Source organism: Schistocerca cancellata, chromosome 6 (genome assembly GCF_023864275.1).
Source record: "Schistocerca cancellata isolate TAMUIC-IGC-003103 chromosome 6, iqSchCanc2.1, whole genome shotgun sequence".
Classification (NCBI taxonomy): Eukaryota; Metazoa; Arthropoda; class Insecta; order Orthoptera; family Acrididae; genus Schistocerca; species Schistocerca cancellata.
In genome coordinates, this window is record NC_064631.1 from 607168184 (window position 1) to 607189936 (window position 21753).

At 37.9% G+C, this 21753-nt stretch overlaps 1 protein-coding gene across 1 annotated transcript in view; it reads right to left on the bottom strand.

Moving 5' to 3' along the window:
- LOC126088449 (piezo-type mechanosensitive ion channel component) overlaps positions 1 to 21753 on the bottom strand; it is a 724612-nt gene that overhangs the window by 81746 nt on the left and 621113 nt on the right. Inside the window, exons 37-39 of the mRNA XM_049906591.1 lie at positions 15994 to 16160; positions 15521 to 15910; positions 56 to 203 (exon numbers count right to left, since the gene is read on the bottom strand). Of these exons, the coding sequence (XP_049762548.1) occupies positions 56 to 203; positions 15521 to 15910; positions 15994 to 16160 (705 nt within the window). The remainder of the gene's footprint in view (positions 1 to 55; positions 204 to 15520; positions 15911 to 15993; positions 16161 to 21753) is intronic.

Consider the following 21753-nt stretch of genomic DNA (forward strand, 5'->3'; position numbering starts at 1 on the left):
TATTCTACATTTATAACAATGGCACCAGCGTACATGATCATCTATGACTACTCACCCCAAACGAAGCAAATCCCATGATGACAATTATAAAATTGAAGAAATCGCACATGAACATGTATGCATAAACATCAGCAGTGACTTGAAGGCTTGGATGCAAAAGCTGATGGAAGAAATCCTGAACAGCATTCACGTATCTTTTGCCCCTAAAGCAAGAAATTAAACATTTTTTACTACATGCATTTGACATTACCTACAGCAATAAATAATATTTACAATAATATAAAAATATAACGTGAGAAAAAATCTTATAAATGATGTGGCAAAGGTGAAATATGATCTGAAAATGATGAGGAAACATTAAAAATAAACAGCTGCTCGATTGCAGCTTCACAGTTCAAGTAAGTTATTGTTTTTCTGCCTATTTTCCGTATATTACAACACTGATTTATCAATAATTACATATTTCCAATGCAAATTCTACCTAACAGCAAAGAAATTAGATAGCTCCTAAGGACAGCAAAAGATGATGATCATCTCTCTGGCTATGAGCAATTGGTCTCCTTGAAAGTGTGACCTAATGCTTAGGTGGATAACCGTAAGAACACCAGAAGCATACATCCTGAGACAATCTGGTAAAGCTGCCATCTTTGACAATTACGGTGTTGAAATCAAAGGATTATTTTTTCTGCCTGGTATTTGATCTTTTACATCTGAAGATCTCTTGAAATGCTATAATATAACTGGCCAAGCCTCTAACAATAAATGCTTTGAAAATAGGGGAATACAACACACATTTTAATAGCAACAGTACCTGATTAAAGAAACACGAGAGTGATTCTGACTGGGCAGTAAATTTAAATGAGTGCAGCATATCTCTGTAGCTATTTTTAAAAAAATCAGATCACTACAACACCACAATGTATAAAGAGATTATTGAAATTCAAAGCTATGATATTAATTTTAGCATAACAAACAGTAACAACAATATGCCATGTAGAATGAAATTTTCACTCTGCAGTGGAGTGTGTGCTGGATTGAAACTTCCTGGTGGATTTTAATATGTCACACAATTGTAGACTTCCATAATATTTTATGAAGTCATGCCACAGCAGTCATTATATGGTTACATGACAATACTTCAGCCATTTTGCCAAGCTGAATGTGTATAATGTGGATTGTAATTTTTTTAAAGTGTTTAACACCAGATTGTCAACAGCTATCTCCCAATGCAACATGTAAAAGAATTTCTTTGCGTTCCATTTATGCTGAAGTGCAAGAGGAAAGTCTGTTTAACTGCCTCTGTGCATGCTGAAATTAGTCTAATCTCATTGTCACAATCCCTTCAGAAGCACTATAGGGGGCTGCGATATATTTCTAGATTCTTCACTTAATACTCGTTCTTGAAACACAGTGAAATAAATAGGTTTCTGCAGGATAGTTCTCATCTTCAAGTGTGTACTAAATGAAGTTTCCAACATTTACAGGAGGCTCTTCTCATAGCCAAACAAACCTTAACCATTTGTGCTGTCCTCTTCTGTTTATGTTCAATATTACCTATTAGTCCTATCTGGCATGGCTCCCGTACAGTTGAATATGATCTGAGATATGATACACAAATGTTTTGAAATGAGTCTTATTTGTAGACTGATAGCATCCTAACACAAACATTTGCAAGAGTTGACTGATTTAAATTGAAATGCATCAATATTATAGTCCCAAGATACAAAGCTTTTGCTGGGCTTTTCAGTGGATCTGAATTTCTTGTCTACTGTTATAACTACATCACATACATTTCCCATTAGTCTATCCTTTTGAGATACATTAAGATCCATCCCAAAAGTCTCACTGCAGTCGTTCTAATAGTTTGAGGCAGCTTACTGAACCTCGTATTATGTGCATTCCATAGCTTTTTAGGAGAGCTTTTAAATTTTGCTACTTTATTGAGAATGCTTTGGAAGTCTATCACTAGGGTTTTAAAAATTCTTATCTGTGATTGGCATCCTTTGGGTCTTCATGAATAGTTTGGTGTCTATTACAGCTATCATTATCTGGAATGGATTGAGGGTCACCTATTCTAATTACTTTTCTGTGCAACCCACACAAGTTACTTAGGCAGCAGCCTCTGAGACATAGTGCTCCACTGACCCATTTAGACAAACTCTACAGTTTTCAATTCTATGGCCTAAGCCTAGGAATTCATGGAAAAACACCAAACTACACTATTTTTTCCTTTCCCTGAAAGGATCCACTTTTGCAACATAGGAAGAACATTTGAATACTTTAATTGAAAAAAGGTTCAGCAAAATAATGGGTTATCTGTTAATACACCTTTATCATCATGTACTGTCTGTGAAATATCTCTGGGGGAGGAATTACTTAAGTTTAGTACACCATTACAACTAAACTGATGGGACATATGTCAATCACAAGTGTTTTTAATGAGTATTTTCTTCTGCTGGAAAACCCATCAGTGACACTGTAGGATGGAAATGGCAATCCAGTTTCACAAAGCACACACATGGTGCAACTAGCAGCAAGGAGATAAAATAAATAAGAAGGTAATTAAACAATACAATATCAAAGGTTATGAGGGTTGTCTATCACCACATTCAAAAGGTGCATAGACAAAATGTCTGATATCATGGCAACAGCAGTAAATGATGTAATTGCATCAGGTAGTTTCCCACACAGTCTAAAAATAGCACAAGTAACCCCAATTTACAAGAAAGGTGCTAAATCTAAAACTGAAAACTATCAATTTGTTATACCTTTGTATAAAAAGGGGGATAGATCTGATGTCAACAATTACCGTCCAATCTCCCTTCTAACAGCTATATCCAAAATTTTCGAGAAAGTAATGTATTCAAGAGTAGCTTCACATATCTGTAACAATGAAGTACTAACAAAATGTCAGTTTGGTTTCCAGAAAGGTTTTTCAACAGAAAATGCCATATATGCTTTCACCAATCAAATTTTGAATGATCTGAATAACCGAACACCACCCACTGGGATTTTTTGTGATCTCTCAAAGGCTTTTGACTGTGTAAATCATGAAATTCTGCTAGACAAGATCAAGTATTGTGGCATGAGTGGGACAGAGCACAAATGGTTTAATTCGTACCTAACTGGAAGAGTGCAGAAAGTTGAAATAAGCAGTTCTCATAATATGGAAAGATCAGCACATTCCCCAAACTGGGGAACTATCAAGAATGGGGTTCCACAAGGGTCAGTCTTGGGTCCTTTGTTGTTCTTAATATATATTAATGACTTGCCATTCTATATTCATGAAGAGGCAAAGTTAGTTCTCTTTGCTGATGATACAAGTATATTAATCACACCTGACAAACAAGAATTAACTGATGAAATTGTCAATAATGTCTTTCAGATAATTACTAAGTAGTTCCTTGTAAACGGACTCTCACTGAATTTTGATAAGACACAGTACATACAGTTCTGTACAGTAAATGGTATGATGCCATTAATAAATATAGATCTTAATCAGAAGCATATAGCTAAGGTAGAATATTCCAAATTTTTAGGTGTGTCCATTGATGAGAGATTAAATTGGAAGAAACACATTGATGATCTGCTGAAACGTTTGAGTTCAGCTACTTATGCAATAAGGGTCATTGCAAATTTTGGTGATAAACATCTTAGCAAATTAGCTTACTACACCTATTTTCACTCGTTGCTTTCATATAGCATCATATTTTGGGGTAATTCATCACTGAGGAATCAAAAATATTTATTGCACAAAAGCGTGTAATCAGAATAATAGCTGGAGTCCACCCAAGATCATCCTGCAGACATTTATTTAAGGATCTAGGGATATTCACAGTAGCTTCTCAGTATATATACTCTCTTATGAAATTTGTTATTAACAACCAAACCCAACACAAAAGTAATAGCAGTGTGCATAACTACAATACTAGGAGAAAGGATGATCTTCACTATTCAAGATTAAATCTAACTTTGGCACAGAAAGGGGTGAATTATACTGGCACTAAAGTCTTTGGTCACTTACCAAATAGTATCAAAAGTCTGACAGATAACCAACAAGTATTTAAGAAGAAATTAAAAGAATTTCTGAATGACAACTCCTTCTACTCCATAGAGGAATTTTTAGATATAAATTAAAAAAAAATAAAATAAAATAAAATAAAAAATAAAAATAAAAAAAACACAAAAAATGAAAAAGTTCTTATATTAACTTAAGTATGTTGTTAAATTAACTTAATTATGTCATGTATTGGAAAATTTGACTCGTTCCACATCATTACGAAATATCGTATTCATGATCCATGGAATTAGTATTAATCTATTCTAATCTAATCAACTCTTTTCAACTTTACCTGGATTTTCTTAGGTAATTAAGAAAGTTATTTACACCAGACTAATGACATACCAGAGTCAACACAATCTAATATTTGAAAATCTGAATGGCTTTATGAAAAACAAGCCAACTTGAATAGCCATAGCACAGTTAGCAGAGAAAATAACAACTGCCATAGAGAACAAGGAAACTCCTTGGTCTTGGAAAAGCTGTTGATTATGTCAACATCAACAAATTACTTGACCAGCTGTGGATCCTTGGTGTTAAGGAACAGCCTATGAATTAATATAATCATATAGGAGCAACAGAACAATATACATTGGTCAATGTGCAGAGTGGATCATTCGTATGCTAAATAATTGGTATCAAATATCGACTGTCACAAGGTTTCATGTTAGAACCCCTACTTTTCTCAATTTATGTTAATGATGTGAAGTACTGTTCTTATTATTCTAAAAAGAAACATTGTCTGAAGACGATACACCAATTGTGAGCATACACAAAGCTTACAATAGTTTAGAGGTGCTGTGCAACAGTGTTATGAATGAAATAATCAAGTATTTCAATATAATCCATATGAATGTTAGTGCTTCAAAGACTGCAGTAATGGAATTTAACGCCATGGTATGAAGTTATTCATAGGAAATGTAATTGTAAAAAAGGAAAATAGATGTATTTCTTGGGAATCATAATTCAGGACAACTTTAAGTGGGACATGCATATGGACTAATTATTCTTTAAGATATCTTGACTGGAAGTATACACCTATGCCAGATTCAGTCTGTCTGTCTGTCTTATATTAACTTTACTTGCCACTGGTGATATTCGTAATAATGGAATGATATTTTAGGAAATTGAGATATATGCCCATTATAGAGATTAACCGTCATTGCTTCTCAATGAACAGTTGGATTTTCCTGAAAAATGTTTTTATGGTCTCTTTGACAAAATTCTATGAACACGTATATTACTCATTTGCTCAGAAAATCATACGACCCAGTGTATCCATGGCAGAAATGTACCTTAGAACAGTACATAAATATTTATATCACAACCTTAAACTTCCAACTAGAAATATTATGAAATATGACTTCATTTTTAATAAATCAGTTTTATGACATTTTAATAAGTGATTGTAATATCATAGCACTCTGCAGCTGATCATTCCACAACTCACATATGGATATGATGCCGCAATACCAAAGACCTTCACAACATCGTTGACTTTGAAACAATTTTGGTAGTACCACCCTAGCCCATAGAGGGCACGCTGAGTATACGACTGTACAGTTATTTTAAAGCTTTTAATTGATATTTTATACAATATTTAAGTAGTTCCATGGTTATAAAGAGATATTTTATACATAACTGTTTTTATGTTATTATTTTACTTTCTTTTTTTAATGTTTTGACAATTATGTGAACCCGTTTTACACTGATTGGTTGACGTGAGGTAGAGGGAGAAGAGGTAGGCGGAGCATCTTCGTATTTAAGCATATGCCCGTCACTTGCTGGCACCAGTTGACATCACACCAGCTGAGAAGAGTGCTCCACCTACCATCTTCGAAGTGTAGTGTCCCGGAATAGTAAAGAGTTGGAAACGTGGAATATTGTCAAAGTTACGTTGCCTATGCCGAGAGCCCGAGGCAGTAGGTTAACCAAGAGCTAAGAGAATAGCACATATATCGGAATGTGTCGTCTCACAGGGGCAATGGCATGGTTACACACAACAGGTGAGAGAGAATTGCTTAGCACGCGGGTTTGTGTTAGACAGAGACTTTCGTAGAGTGCAAGACAGAGGTATAGCGTCAGCTGTACTGCATTTCACAACTTCGCGTAAGTCTGCCACAACAACACGTAACTCTGTCGCAAGAACACCTAAGGGGCGAGTATGACAGATGAACCAGCAGTATAAGTGGAACGAATGTGGTCATTACAAACGAGCATGACGTCAGGACGTCGCTTGTATTTCCTTTAAATACACCAGCTTTGATAGCAACAAGGCACTTGCACTCGCAGTTAGGCTTGCAGTTAGATGTGTACTGGGTCACTGCATAGCGCTCAGCTCGGTGATAGACATGTTAATCTTTATTAAGGAGATGTTGCAGTAAGGGTGGCCCATCCAGCAGCAGACGTGAGGGGACAGTACCAGCTCTGGTCCTCTCTGCTGCCGCTGTCAATCATCGACCCATGATTAGCAGACACCGCAGCAGACTCACTCACCGCCAATGCTGACCACATCAGTGAGCCGTCGTCGAGATCGTGCAGGGCCTAGGCCCTGTGCATCTGCCATCACAACCGGATGAGCCGATGGCGCTGGGGGACTGCAGCCGTTTCCGCCCGTCCACCGCAGACGAGCCACCAGGAGGAGGGGGGAAGAAGACAGGGTGGGATAGAGTACACTCCACACTACGAGAACGCCTCTCATGCCGACAGCATCAGGACTCCAACCTGGAGCCACCTGCTATCTGCTGTCGAGCCGGCCGGCCAGCCCGCACAGCAGCTTGCTGTCCGCAGCCGAGCCGCTGCCCAGCCAGGTGCCGCCAGCCACGCGCGGCCAAGGTGAGGGCATTCCTCCGCTATGTCGCAGCTCGCGGTACTGCGCTAGCAAGACTGTGCGGCCCGGATCTGGTGTCATTGCTACGAGTCAGCGAGGACATGGGTAAGGTCTTTGATATCACCAAGCCACATTGTACTCGGCAGGAATAAAGATGTTATGAGTTAATAATGTTTCTTTGGCGTTTCTGATGCTTCTACAGCCATTTCCTAGCATCCTGACAACTGCAGAGGTCACCGCTCGGCCATCCAGTCCACTGTAGGCGACTGGGACCACCGGAGGAAGCCTACAGATGCCATGGGTATAACTAGTCTTATTGTATTTTAGTCTTATTGTATTTTAGTCTTATTGTATTTTATCCTTATAAGCATTTTGTCATATTTTATTGTCAATCTAGTATGGTTTCTATTACTTTCTAAATTAAATTACAGGTCTGATGATGGTAATTGATTTGACTGAAACTGGTCATCTATGTTCTTGTAGCATAGATGGTGCGATCAAGACTGAATTTTAAGAAGAAAAATTTCATAAAAATTGTTTGAATGCTGTTCCAAAAATGTTTATTAAAATAATAAAACTGATTTAATTATTATTATTATTATTATTATTATTATTATTATTATTATTATTATTTCTTTTCTCTCTCAGACATTATGTCTGGTTAAAAATGGAAAGTGATGCGGATCTTGATCAAGCGTGACTTCCTTTTAACAGTACGGTATATGTTACATTGCATTTAGGAACTTTCGGGTAATTCAACAAGTATCAATAATTACAGATTTCTGTAGTTGTATACATGTGTTTGGATGTAGCTGTATTGCGTTGATGTACTGGTGGACATTGTGTGCTATGACTCCTGTAGTTGATAGTATAATTGGTATAATGTCAACTTTATTCAGATGCCACATGTCCTTGACTTCCTCAGCCAGTTGGATGTATTTTTCAATTTTATTCTCCTATTTTCTTCTGTATATTTGTTGTATTGGGTATAGATATTTCGATTAGTTGTGTTAATTTCTTCTTTTTATTGGTGAGTATGATGTCAGGTTTGTTATGTGGTGGTGTTTTATCTGTTATAATGGTTCTGTTCCAGTATAATTTGTATTCATCGTTCTCCAATACATTTTGTGGTACATACCTGTATGTGGGAATGTGTTGTTTTATTAGTTTACATTGTATGGCAAGTTGTTGATGTATTATATTTGCTACATTGTAAGTTTTTTATGTCGAGAAATCCCCTTCCTCCTTTCTTTCTGCTTAATGTGAATCTTTCTGTTGCTGAATGTATGTGATGTATTCTATATTAGTGGCATTGTGATCGTGTAAGTGTACTGAGTGCTTCTAGGTCTGTGTTACTTCATTTCACTACTCCAAAGGAGTAGGTCAATATTGGTATAGCATAAGTATTTATAGCTTTTGTCTTGTTTCTTGCTGTCATTTCTGTTTTCAGTATTTTTGTTAGTCTTTGTCTATATTTTTCTTTTAGTTCTTCTTTAATAATTGTATTGCCTATTCCTATTTGTTGTCTGTATCCTAGATATTTATAGTCATCTGTTTTTTTCCATTGCTTCTATGCAGTCGCTGTGTTTATCCAATATGTAATCTTCTTGTTTAGTGCGTTTTCCCATGACTATGCTATTTTTCTTACATTTGTCTGTTCCAAAAGCCATATTTATATCATTGCTGAATACTTCTGTTATCTTTAGTAATTGGTTGAGTTGTTGATTTGTTGCTGCCAGTAGTTTTAGATCATCCATGTATAGCAAATGTGTTATTTTGTGTGGGTATGTTCCAGTAATATTATATCCATAATTTGTATTATTTAGCATGTTGGATAGTGGGTTCAGAGCAAGGCAGAACCAGAAAGGACTTAATGAGTCTCCTTGGTATATTCCACGCTTAATCTGTATTGGCTGTGATGTGATATTATTTGAATTTGTTTGGATATTAAGTGTGGTTTTACAATTTTTAATTACTATGTTCAGGAACTGTATCAATTTAGGATCTACTTTGTATATTTCCAATATTTGTAGTAACCATGAGTGGGGTACACTATCAAAAGCTTTTTGGTAATCAATGTATGCGTAGTGTAGCGACCTTTGTTTAGTTTTAGCTTGATATGTCACCTCTGCATCTATTATCAGTTGCTCTTTACATCCTCGTGCTCCTCTGCAACAGCCTTTTTGTTCTTCATTTATAATTTTGTTCTGTGTTGTATGTGTCATTAATTTCTGTGTAATGACTGAAGTTAATATTTTGTATATTGTTGGTAGGCATGTTATGGGGCGATATTTAGCTGGTTTGCTGTGTCTGCTTGATCTTTAGGTTTCAGATAAGTTATTCCATGTGTAAGTGTATCAGGGAATGTGTATGGGTCTGCAATGTAACTGTTAAATAATTTAGTTAGATGTGAATGTGTTGAGGTGAACTTCTTTAGCCAGAAATTTGCTATTTTATCTTTTCCAGGGGCTTTCCAATTGTGAATAGAATTAATTGCTTGGGTGACTTCATGTTGCAAAATTATCACTTCAGGCATTTGTGGTATCATCTTGTATGTATCTGTTTCTGCTTGTATCCACCGTGCATGCCTGTTATGTTGCACCGGGTTTGACCATATGTTGCTCCAGAAGTGTTCCATGTCTGTTACGTTTGGTGGATTGTCTATTTTAATGTGTGTGTTATCTATTGTCTGGTAAAATTTCTTTTGGTTTGTGCTGAATGTTTGGTTTTGTTTCCTTCTATTTTCACTTTTTTTTGTATCTTCTAAGTCGTTTGGCCAATGCTTGTAATTTCTGCTTCTTTTCATCTAATTGCTCTATCGCTTCTTGTTGTGAGATTTTACCTAACCTTTTTCATTTTTTTTCTGACATTTCATTTCTTATAAATTGTGTTAGCTGTTCGATGTCTTTTCTCAGTTTTTCTATTCTGATCTGTAGCCTGTGTTGCCATGCTGGTTTTGTGGGTTTCTTCTGTGTGTTGGTTGGTTCTGATCTCTGCCTAGTGTGTATATTTAGTGTAGTGAGTGCTCCTATATAAACCAGTAGTTGTAACTCGTCCATAGATGTGTTTTCATTTATTTTGTTGTGTATGATTGTGTTGGTAGTTTTTATTGTTGTTTCGACTTGTGGGTTATTTGGCAGTCTATGCAAGAATGGTCTAATGTCTGTATTTGTGTCTTTGTATTCTATATATTCTATACATATGTCAGCCGAAATTTTTCTTCTATATCTAACATGCGTGTTACTTCAAGTTCTATTTGTGCTTGTTCTGGTGGCTGTCTTAAGATTTCGTTTTCCTCTGATTGTTTAATTGATGCGTGTTGTTCTTTGTTTGTTTGCTATGGGATGTTTGAGTCCATTACTGTATTTTCTTCTTCTTCTTCTGATTGCACATTATTTTGTTCTAGTATTTGTTGTACTTGTTGTTTGATGTTTTCTAATTCTGACTGGGGTATCTTGTTATTTTTGATTATTACACGGATCTGATCAGGTAGACATTGTTCTGTTAAAAATTTTAATTCTGGGTATCTGGTAATAATGTTGTGTATACTTGTGATCTGTATCCATTTGTGTTTGTTACCAAGTTTGTTGCTTGGTAATAACAGAACATGAGGTGTCGGTTAACTTCATCTGACCATCTCGTCCTCTGTCTTTGTTTTCCTTCTAGGGTGGTTGCAGGAAGCATATCCTGCAAAACACCGCTATTTGGATTTAAATCATTTTCCGTGTGGCTAGCAGTGTTGTTACCATTGTGGACGGGCATAGGGTTCAAGCGTCGTCCCCGGCCATGACAGCACTTGTCCGAGGCTTCATTAGTTCTGTCCTGAACCAACTAATCACACTAAAAGGAGGGTTAGCCCTATTAGTGGTTTGTTCTTTTCGTCGCCTTTTACGACTGGCAGAACATACCGGAGGCCTATTCTTTTCCTGGGCCTCATTATTATTATTATTATTATTATTATTATTGTTATTAGTACAACAGTTTTTGTCTACAAACTGCAATTAATTGCAACGACTTTAGGTACCAAGTAGTATTTAAGGTTGACTTAGCTGAAATGCCTGATTTTGTTTTAAGATTGTGTACTAATGACTTCAAATTAGCAATAAAAAAAGTGAGACAAGTACTGATGGTAAGAAAAAGAGCAAGATTCAGTTATACTTTTAAATTTAAATTGTACATTACTAATGATGGGAGATTTAAATATTTTTTGAGAGGAAAGAAGAAATGAAATGGGAGATTTGTGGTAGAAGGAAGGACGTCTCAGGCCTCTTTTAAGCAAAAGGCAGTAAGTAGTTGATAGGTCTAGCCCGATATGAGTATTGGGATGGAACAATACAGTTATAGTTACACGTCTTTTTGCTAAGTAATCCTTGTGGTTCAAAATAATGGTGGTGGAGTCTTTGTCTGCAAGTAGGATTATAAGGTCGGGATCAGTTTTTAGATGGTGGACTGCAGTTATTTCTGTGGATGTAAGGTTAGTTTGCATGTTGAGGGATTTGGGGAATGATGCTGAGGTCTTTAACTAGTACAGCATGATTGAATTTGGGAGTGGGGCAAAAGGTGAGGCCTTTGGAAAGGATTGATATTTCTGTGGGACTAAGGCTTCTGGAGGAAAGGTTCATAACTGTGTTGTGGGTCTTTTTAGGTTCTGGGTTCTGTATGGTGGTGGGAGGGTGTGTTGGAGGGTGGGGTAAATGTAGTAGGTCTACGAGATAGGGTTTGTCAGCTATGAGGGGGCAGTGGGGGAGGTTTGGAGGTGGTTGTAGAAGTGGTGGACAGTGGTACTCCGAGGCGGAAGTAGGAAGTGAGTAGGATGGAGAGCTTTTTGAGGTGGCGTTGTGCATGTTGCTCAAGTTCCTGCAGGGCAAGGGTTTCCTCCTACCATCACTTATTCCAGTCCGGTCACTAACATCACCTATCTCATCAAAGGCAGGACTAACTGTGAAACCAGTCATGTGATGTACAAGCTAAGCTGCAACCTCTGTGCTGCATTCTATGTAGGCATGGCAACCAACAAGCTGTCTGTCCTTATGAATGGTCACTGACAAACTGTGGCCAAGACACAAGTGGACCACCCTGTTGCTGAACATGCTGCCAAACATGATATCCCTCACCTTAATGTCTGCTTCACAGCCTGTGCCATATGGATCCTTCCCACCAACACCAGCTTATCTGAATTATGCAGGTTGTAACTTTGCCTGCAATACATTCCTGTAACCCTCCTGGCCTCAACTTTCGTTGGTCACTGTTCTCACCCATCCATCCCCCTCCCTGTTCCCATTCCAGCACTACACAGCCGTCATTTCACCGCCACACCCAGTCTTTTATTTTCTCTCCTTTCCCCTACTTACCCCCTCCCCCCTCCGCACCTTCTCTCCTGCCCTCCATCTACACTGCAACACTTGACTGTCCGCCATTCCCACCATACTATCTCTCCTCCTCCCTGCCCCAGCCTCCTCCTTACCCCCACACAGTCGCCACTCCCATCATGCACTGGTGCTGCTGTTCGCAGTGTGATCTCAGCTCTCTAAGACTGCAGATGTGTGTGGAAGTTTTGTTTATGTGAGTGTGTGTGTTTGCGTGTGTGTATGTGTGTCTACTGCTGACAAAGGCCTTAATGGCCGAAAGCTTTAATTGTGTGAATCTTTTTATTGTGCCTATCGCGACTCAGCATCTCCGGTCACTAACATCACCTATCTCATCAAAGGCAGGACTACCTGTGAAACCAGTCATGTGATGTACAAGCTAAGCTGCAACCTCTGTACTGCATTCTATGTAGGCATGACAACCAACAAGCTGTCTGTCCTTATGAACGGTCACTGACAAACTGTGGCCAAGACACAAGTGGACCACCCTGTTGCTGAACATGCTGCCAAACATGATATCCCTCACCTTAATGTCTGCTTCACAGCCTGTGCCATATGGATCCTTCCCACCAACGCCATTATAATTAGATGTTTAAAGGAACATTAAGAAAACTGTGCTGCAGTTGCTCAGAGAGGAAAACACAGTGGATATGAAATGATATACAGATACAGAGAAAATAAATGAAGTGGTAGTTCTTAAATATGGATGTAATTTCAGTTACGAAAATAATGTGTGCGTATATAGAAGCACTATACTTAATCACTCATGCATTATTGTATTAAGAAAAATAGCAAAACAGCTAGGAAAGGAAAGCAGATCTTATTGCTGTATTCTTAAAATGGGAAGTATTACTTTTGTAACAATAATAGAGAAGGAAGGAAAGTTGCTACTCACCATGTAGTTGAGACGCTGAGTCACGATAGGCACAACAAAAAGATTCATACAATTATAGCTTTCAGCCATTAAGGCCTTGTCACCAATAGACACACACGCAAACGCAACTGCAATCTCGGACAACTGAAACCAAAGGCCTTAATGGCCAAAAGCTAAATTTTGCGTGAATCTTTTTGTTGTGCCTATCGCGACTCAGCATCTTGGCTATATGGTGAGTAGCAACTTTCATTCTCTAATATTGTTACATTCCATCCTGGATTTTCATTGTTTGAAGTATTACTTCTATAAAGTAGCAGTAGGCAGAGATTTTTCATGTAAGGGATTAACCGCAATTTTGAAACTCATTACTCATTTGCACAAATTAATACATGTCTAAAATACAATGAATGAACTTGTCATAAGTTCATTGATCTAAGTGACGGAATATGTGGTATTACCCACCACTCCAGAAGAGTGATGTATAACCATGCCTTTGCCTTTCCGATTAACGAAACTCATTAACAGTACATCTGCATACGAAATTATTATAATGGATAATGCAACTACTGTGCAGATTTATTATTTTCAAGGGGCAACAAGTGTCTTTGAGATGGGACGGTGATTGCAGTAACCGTAGGAGTGGAAGAACCTGTGCACGCATTTTTATATGTTGTGTGTTTCACCAGCCAAAGGTCAGAGCAACACATTGGTTCAGGAATAAACTCGAAAGCTGTACAATGATAAGATTGACTTTGGAAAGTATCAGAAGAGTATACTGAAGAAGCACTCCTGATTTTGATTCTGAATCATTACACGCACACACATCAGAGAAGAGTGGAATTTATTTACAAAAATTAACATTGTGCTAAAGCTGTCTCTTCCATCAGATACTGCATAATACAGTGAAGGGGTCTATATCTGATACTTCCAAAATCGAGCAATGGAAAGTAGAATAATATTAAACATGCTCAGCTCAAGCTACACTATGTGATCAAAAGTATCTGGACACCTCGAAAAACATTCATTTTTCATATTAGGTGCATTGTGCTGCCACCTACTGCCAGGTACTCCATTCCAGGAACCTCAGTAGTCATTAGACATCATGGGAGAGCAGAATGGGGCACTCCGTGGAACTCACGGACTTCGAACATTGTCAAGTGATTGCGTGTCACTTGCGTCATATGTCTGTATCCAAGATTTCCGCACTCCTAAACATACCTAAGTCCACTGTTTCTGATGTGATAGTGAAGTGGAAATGTGAAGGGACATGTACAGAACAAAAGCGTACAGGCTGACCTTGTCTGTTGACTGACAGAGACTGCCAACAGTTGAAGAGGGTGGTAATGTGTAATAGGCAGACATCTATCCCGACTTTCAAACAGGAATTCCAAACTGCATAAGGATTCGCTGCAAGTACTATGACAGTTAGGCGGGAGGTGAGAAAACTTGGATTTCATGGTAGAGTGGCTGCTCATAAGCCACACATGACACCAGAAAATGCCAAATGACGCCTCGCTTGGTCGAAAGGCTTGTAAACATAGGATGACTGAACAGTGGAAAAAAAGTTGTGTGGAGTGATGATTCATGGTACACAATGGGATGATCTGATGGCAGGGTGTGGGTATGATGAGTGCCCGGTGAACATCATCTGCCAGCATGTGGAGTGCCAACAGTAAAATTCGGAGGTGGTGGTATTATGGTGTGGTCTTGTTTTTCATGGAGGGGACTTGCACCCCTTGTTGTTTTGCATGGCACTATCACAGCACAGGCCTACATTGATGTTTTAAGCACCTTCTTGCTTCCCACAGTTGAAGAGAAATTTGGGGATGGTGACTGCGTCTTTCAACACGATCGAGCACCTGTTCATAATGCCTGTAGCAGAGTGGTTACATGACAATAACATTCCTGTACTGGACTGGCCTGCACGGAGTCCTGACCTGAATCCTATAGAACACCTTTGGGATGTTTTGGAATGCCGACTTCATGCTAGGCCTCACCGACTGACATCGTTACCTCTTCTCAGTGCAGCACTCAATGAAGAATGGGCTGCCATTCCCCAAGAGACCTTCCAGCAACTGGTTGAACATACGCCTGTGGGAGTGGAAGCTGTCATCAAGGCTAAGGATGGGCCAACACCATACTGAATTCCAGCATTACTAATGATGGGTGCCACGAACTTTCAAGTCATTTTCAGTCAGGTGTCCAGATACTTTTGATCACACAGTGCACATCTGAACTTTGAAAATAGGCAGGGGAGGGGGTTTGTTGCAATGTATATTTAATATGAAAACTAAGAATTATTTTCACTGTATTCCTGGATCGTTCTCAGTATTCAGCACAAACTGTGTCATAGGAGTATGAAGCTTATTACAACTTAATGTAATACTTACGCTTCAAGCATAACTTGAGGAATATGTTGAAATGGCTCAGCATCCTCCGTTTTGACAACAATAAGGGTAGCTCTTCGGCTTCCTGCTTCTCTTGGAATGACTTCATCTGGAAATCCTCTTGAAAATGCAAGCTTACGACCACCTGTTGTCATAATATCATAATTTGTACTTCTTCTCCTACGGAAGGATCCCATACCATCTCTGGACCTCATTTGTGAATGAATACTTCTGTCATCTGCCATTGAAGATGATCTCTCTGAGGCAGTCTTCCTTTGATCAACAGACTGTGAATCTTCATCTTCCAGAAGTTCATAAACCTCTTCACCTTTCACAAATTCTTCTGTATCTTGGTATGAACTTTTCCACAGTCCGAGGGACTTCAGCATGAATCTGTGAAGAATACACATAGTTGGTAAATTTCTTGTATGTCTCCTATACCAAATACAACATAATATGAAATGCACGATTTTTACCTGTGAAAAAATGCCACAAGCAACAACAATAAGTCATAAACTGCGTAATGACTTTTACGTTCAATACCTAGAATTCTTGGAGGAAAAAAGGGTGCATTGTCTGGCACAGCTTGCTGGTTCCAGGGTAACAATTCAAACTGGAACATACACTTGAGAACAACTATTACCTGCAACAAGAAGAGCCAGATAATTTTCATTACATTACATCATTTAAAAAGAGTCATGACAATGCAAACATTTTCTTTTCACAAAAGACTAGCTGCAGAAAAATCTTGAAATTGTCCTATTTGAAGTTCTGTCTATTTCCTGCACTCAGTGCTACTATAGCCACAAGTAACTTCTACACTCATCAATGAACACTGAGTCACAAAGTTCTCATACTATCCTTCTGCTCTGTGGACACAATTTCCCAACTCTAGCTGTTAAAATAAGGCAACAATTTCATATGAAAAGAAAAAGTAACCAGCATGTTATGTTGTTCTTTAACCTGCTAAGAACAAGTGTTAATCAGCACACTATGACACCTTACATAGTCAAATATGATTTCATGGCGAATAGAAAAGCTTTTTCTGCTATAAGGAGGCAATTTTGGCACTGTAAAATAATTAACATCTAGAGAGGACAGAAGAAAGAAATATATCATAAGCACAACTGACAAGAAAATGAGTTACTCCCAGAAGACATTGTGCTAATACAATACACCACCAGCTCTACCCTTAGTTATGGTCTTGAATTCGTAAGGAAGATTTTCTTCGGATATGTTGACTGACTGACTACATGTCAGCTCTTTGACCACTTCTTCCTGCAACTACCTGGTTGCCCGTGGGTGGGCACTCAAGCTAGAATAGCCTTACACAGAGCTACCAGTCTGTGGGGATGTTATTACCCATGTTTTATCTACTGCTCCAAATTAACTGAAACAACTTCAATAAAACTAAGATGGATGATTTGGTGGACCATTTGAGGCTTGATAGGGTGCCTGAGTGTTTGTACAACCTGGAATGTGTGTGCAAGTCTGTAAATATGACTGTTGGTACCTTGAAATATAAGACTATCCACAGCACACTCAAAAAGAAGATGTACAGGAGTGTGTGACACTTAGTCACCAAAACTGATGTATACACATCCTGATTAGTGTTCACATTATTTGAATGAGCGGGTCCAAATTACTGTATGGGGACAAAAACACAACAATCCTAAGCATCACAGAACCACCTCCATCCTGAGCTGCACTCTCCATACACTGTGGTTAAATAACTCATTTGGCCCTCAGAGCACTTAACATCTTAACCATTAGAAAAAGAGGTAAAATAGCATTCACTGATTCATTCATACATCATGTTCATAAAACCCATCATCAAGGAGAGTCTTCAGGAATGCGGAATGAGTGATATTATACATTACTAGACAAAAGCAACAAATGCTGGCCATTTCTGTAAAGAATACTAACAACACATTATGACTAGCACTAATCTTTTCAAACTGACAATTATGGCAATTACTTCTAGATTACTTTATTCATGTACGTCAAGAGAAAAACAGCTACTCTGAAAAACAACAGCAACAACAAAATTGATCCTCCTCATACACCACTCAGCTGCTGATTTTTTTTTTTTTTTAAATACTTAAAAAAAAAAAAAAAAACAACATATATGCAACTTTACACAGATTACTATCAGTTATCTATATACTGGCAAAGTAAGGATCTATATAATGCAAAAAGTACACAGAATTACATTCTTGAGTACACATTCTAATAAATTAGTAACTCGCTGGACTACACTACAGGGTTTGTATCAAAAGTTTCAAAAATTCTCCAGTGAACCAGAAGGGTTAGAGCGGTGTTGTTTTTGGCAGGTGAGATGTCTTTGCTAATGAACATGACTTGGCTCAGTTGCCTTTGGGCAATGACAGCATGAGGACTGCACTTTGCACATAGTGTGTTTTGGTGGTGCATTACGATTCGAGATGCAATGGTTAATCAAGGAGCAATATGCAATCAAATTTTGCATTAAACTCAAAAAAATTGGGCTCTGAGGTAGTGGTCCTCATAAGGGAAGCCTTAAAGGATGAAGCCATGTCCAAATCGAGAACTTTCAAGTGACTCAAGACGTTCTGGGAGGGCTGAGAAAATATCAACAATGAGCATTTGGGGTATCTGTCAACATCCTGAATGCAACGAAACGTAGGGCAATTGTAAAAAGTTTTTTAACGGGGATTGATGCCTAAGTGTACAATACTGAGGAGATTGCAGTAAGCCAAAACTGAATGTTTACTACATTTTGAGATACAAATTATGAATGAGAAAGGGGCGCACAAAGATGGTCCCAAAAGTGCTGCCCGATGAACAGAAGTAAATATATGTGCTGAAGTGTTGTGAGCTGTTGGAATACCATGAAACTGATTCTGACTTCATGGACAGAGTAGTGACAGGTGATGAGACATGGGTTTCTGAGTATGGTCCTGATTCAAAATGACAAAGCAGTGAGGGGTACATGAAAATTTCACCTCGCCTGAAGAAGGCCTGCATGAGCAAGTCCTAGGCAGTGCTTTTAGGATGGGTTTGTTGAGACTTTTCCAGTATCAGTGATTTCCGTGAATGCTACTTTTTGATAAATGCAATTTTTTGTTGACATTTGTCATAGTATAAGCCCACATTTTATGAATTCACATCTTGTATCCCTCTGCACACCACCAACATTAAAATACGACTCCTGCAATTTATAACCATATATATTACACTGTGATAAGTCACAAGTAAAAAATAAGAGGCACCAGCAAGCATATCTGCAAAATTGCATAGACCAGGTGAACAATGACAATACAATGGAAGGGATTTGCTCTCATCTGTAAGGTGTGCACACTAAGTATCTCAACGGTATGTCATTGAAGTTGTTATATTATTTAAAAGGGATGATAAATAAATGTGATATATACTGTGAGTGAATAATGAAAATTCCATTCGCCTTGTTAAAGCCTTCCAATAACCCTAAATTTTCTGCCACCTATTTATCGATACAGACTTTTTTTTAAGGTTGTGATGTGCAAGTGAGAAGTGTAGGAAGTACACATCTTTCAGTTAAAAGCTGGCACTGGAAACAGTTTAAGTGCAACTCTTAAAGATATGCAAAAAGTTTACCTGTTTATTAAAATGTTAAAAAAATATCCATCTTGTGAATGTACCACAGTTAAACATTTGATAAAAGTTATGTAATGTACTCCTCACCCACCAGCCCGCCCTCTCCCTCTTGACTTTTTTGTAGTTTACGTATTATATATATATATATATATATATATATATATGTGTGTGTGTGTGTGTGTGTGTGTGTAATACACATCAAAATACTCATCAGAGCCTTGTCCACTATCTAATATATGTTTTCTGAATTTACCTTGCTGTTTTAGTTTTTTTATGAAGTGTACATTAAGTGTGTTTAAATATGGCACGAACTTAAACATTAGGCCACATGATAGATCAATTTGTTTCCATAATCTTTATTTGGCAATTATATTCACTGGCTTCACATACTCTCAACCGAATTATCACCTTCCAACCTAACCTTGACCTCAGGCTACACTACACAATGAGATTTCATGAGTGGGAGCTACAATATCACACACTAACCAAACACATCAGTGCTGCTGTCAGGTAAAGCACCAAGAGCGGAATGTTCCAGAGAAAATTATCTTCTTGATTCATTTCTAGGACATGCATGTTGTACATTATAGTATTAGACACAAGGTTCTTAGAACGAAGCACAAATGTCAGTAAATAGATGGCACATAGCACTAATGTTATAATGCTTAAATGTTACTTTTACTTGCTATTTTCTATTTGTGATATCTAGTTGTGACTGAAATTGCAGCCAGATACTGTAAAGTTGTTCCTGTGAAAGCTGCGAGCCCTCAGTCACTGTGATTTGTAACAGATAGGAGATTTCTTCTGCACCCCAAACACTCATCACATTTTTTCAATCCAAAGGTGTGATTCATAGTGAATTTGTGACTCAAGGAGAAAAGGTTAATGGGCAATTTTACACTTGTGTCCCCGCATGTTACAAAATACATCAGAAGAGACACTGTGAACAACTGGATTTTGTATAACAACAATGTTCCGAGCCACACTGCCTCAGTCACCATGCATCCCAGACATCTTTTTGTGTTCAAGAACAAAGAGGAAGTTGAGGGGTCACCACCACAAGTCGCTAGCGCGTGTAAAAGAAGCTTTGATGTGTTTCCTTAGGATAGTTCTGATGATGCCTTCTAGGAAGCCTATGTAGACTGGGCAAACCTGTGACAGTTAAGTGTAGATGTGGAAGGAACATACTTTGAAGATTTTTAACGTTTTATGCTTTAAAAAGAAATAAACCTCTTAAAAACTAATTATTCTTGAAACTTTTGGGATATGCCTTGTGCACATCTCCAGTCAGCAACTGCTCAGTTTTTGTGTAGTTTGACCCATCAAAGATACACAGCTTGATGGGCTGCTGCAAGCAACTGCATTTTACAAAGCATGCAATGAAGAATGTCCGCTGTATTCAATTCCCACCAGGTTTGAAACTTTTTGTCATTGACAAGCCATGAATATCATCTCTGTTCTCTGTTGGTCATGATCTCTCCACAGCCACTGTTATTGCACCATGTGACTTGGCTGCAAGTGGTACACCATCCCTTGTAAACATGTTGGAGAGTCTGGACTGATACACTGAAAGCAGTCGGGCAACTCTATTCACAGTGCAATCATGGGCACGTCCAAATACTATAGTTCCTTTCTGATTTTCCGTTTCATCTCTATGTTTATTCACCTTTTCAGTAATTCCATACAACTGACACCACATTCACAATGTGCTTTTTTAAGGATGTGACATATTTTGTCTGGTGAGTTTATTCTCTCTGTTTATCTTATGATATTAATTTCATTTCATTTGTGGTCTTTCACATAATTCTGAATGAATTGCAGAATATCCAGAAAAAATATAAAGCTGTTCGTAAACTTGTCAAATTTGAGGGGCTTTCACCTTTCTCAATACTATTACTCTGTACTTTCGTAGTTACAGCACAAAAACAGGAATAAAGGGCAAAGCATCCATTTAGATACCAGCCATTTATTCCATGTAAAGCTGCTACTTATTGAATGTTCCTGTCTCCCAGATATATTCATCTTGTTTCACTGGTCATGATGAAAAAGATGTTATTCTTGAGTGCTGTCATGAAAAATGTCACAGCAATAAATGCAACAACTGGGTAACAAACCTGTTCTAGCTTATATGTAACAAATCTGCTTTTGAGACCACAGTTCTCACACCAGTCTGACCCACAAAACTAACAACAAAAATTTCGTATGATGCCTAAACAAAATTATAATAATTTTTTTAAATCTTCTTCCCAACATGTACAGAAACCTCACTGGAGTTTTAAGAGACAAGGGGCTATCAGTGGTTGAGAAGGGAACGAGACAAAGTTTTAGCCTTCCCATGATATTCAATCTTCATATTGAGTCAACAGCAAATGAAACCAAAGATAAATTTGGAGAAGAAATTAAAGTGCTGAGAAAAGAAATAAAAACACCTAAGGATTTGGAAGATCAGTTGAACAGAATGGGTAGTCTCTTGAGAGCAGGTTGTAACATGAAAACCAACAAAAGAAAAACAAGGTTAATCGCATGTAGTCTAATTAAATCAGGCAAAGCTGGAGGGATTAGATTAGAAAACGAGACACCAAACAGTAGTAGATGAGTTTTGCTATTTGCACATTAAAATA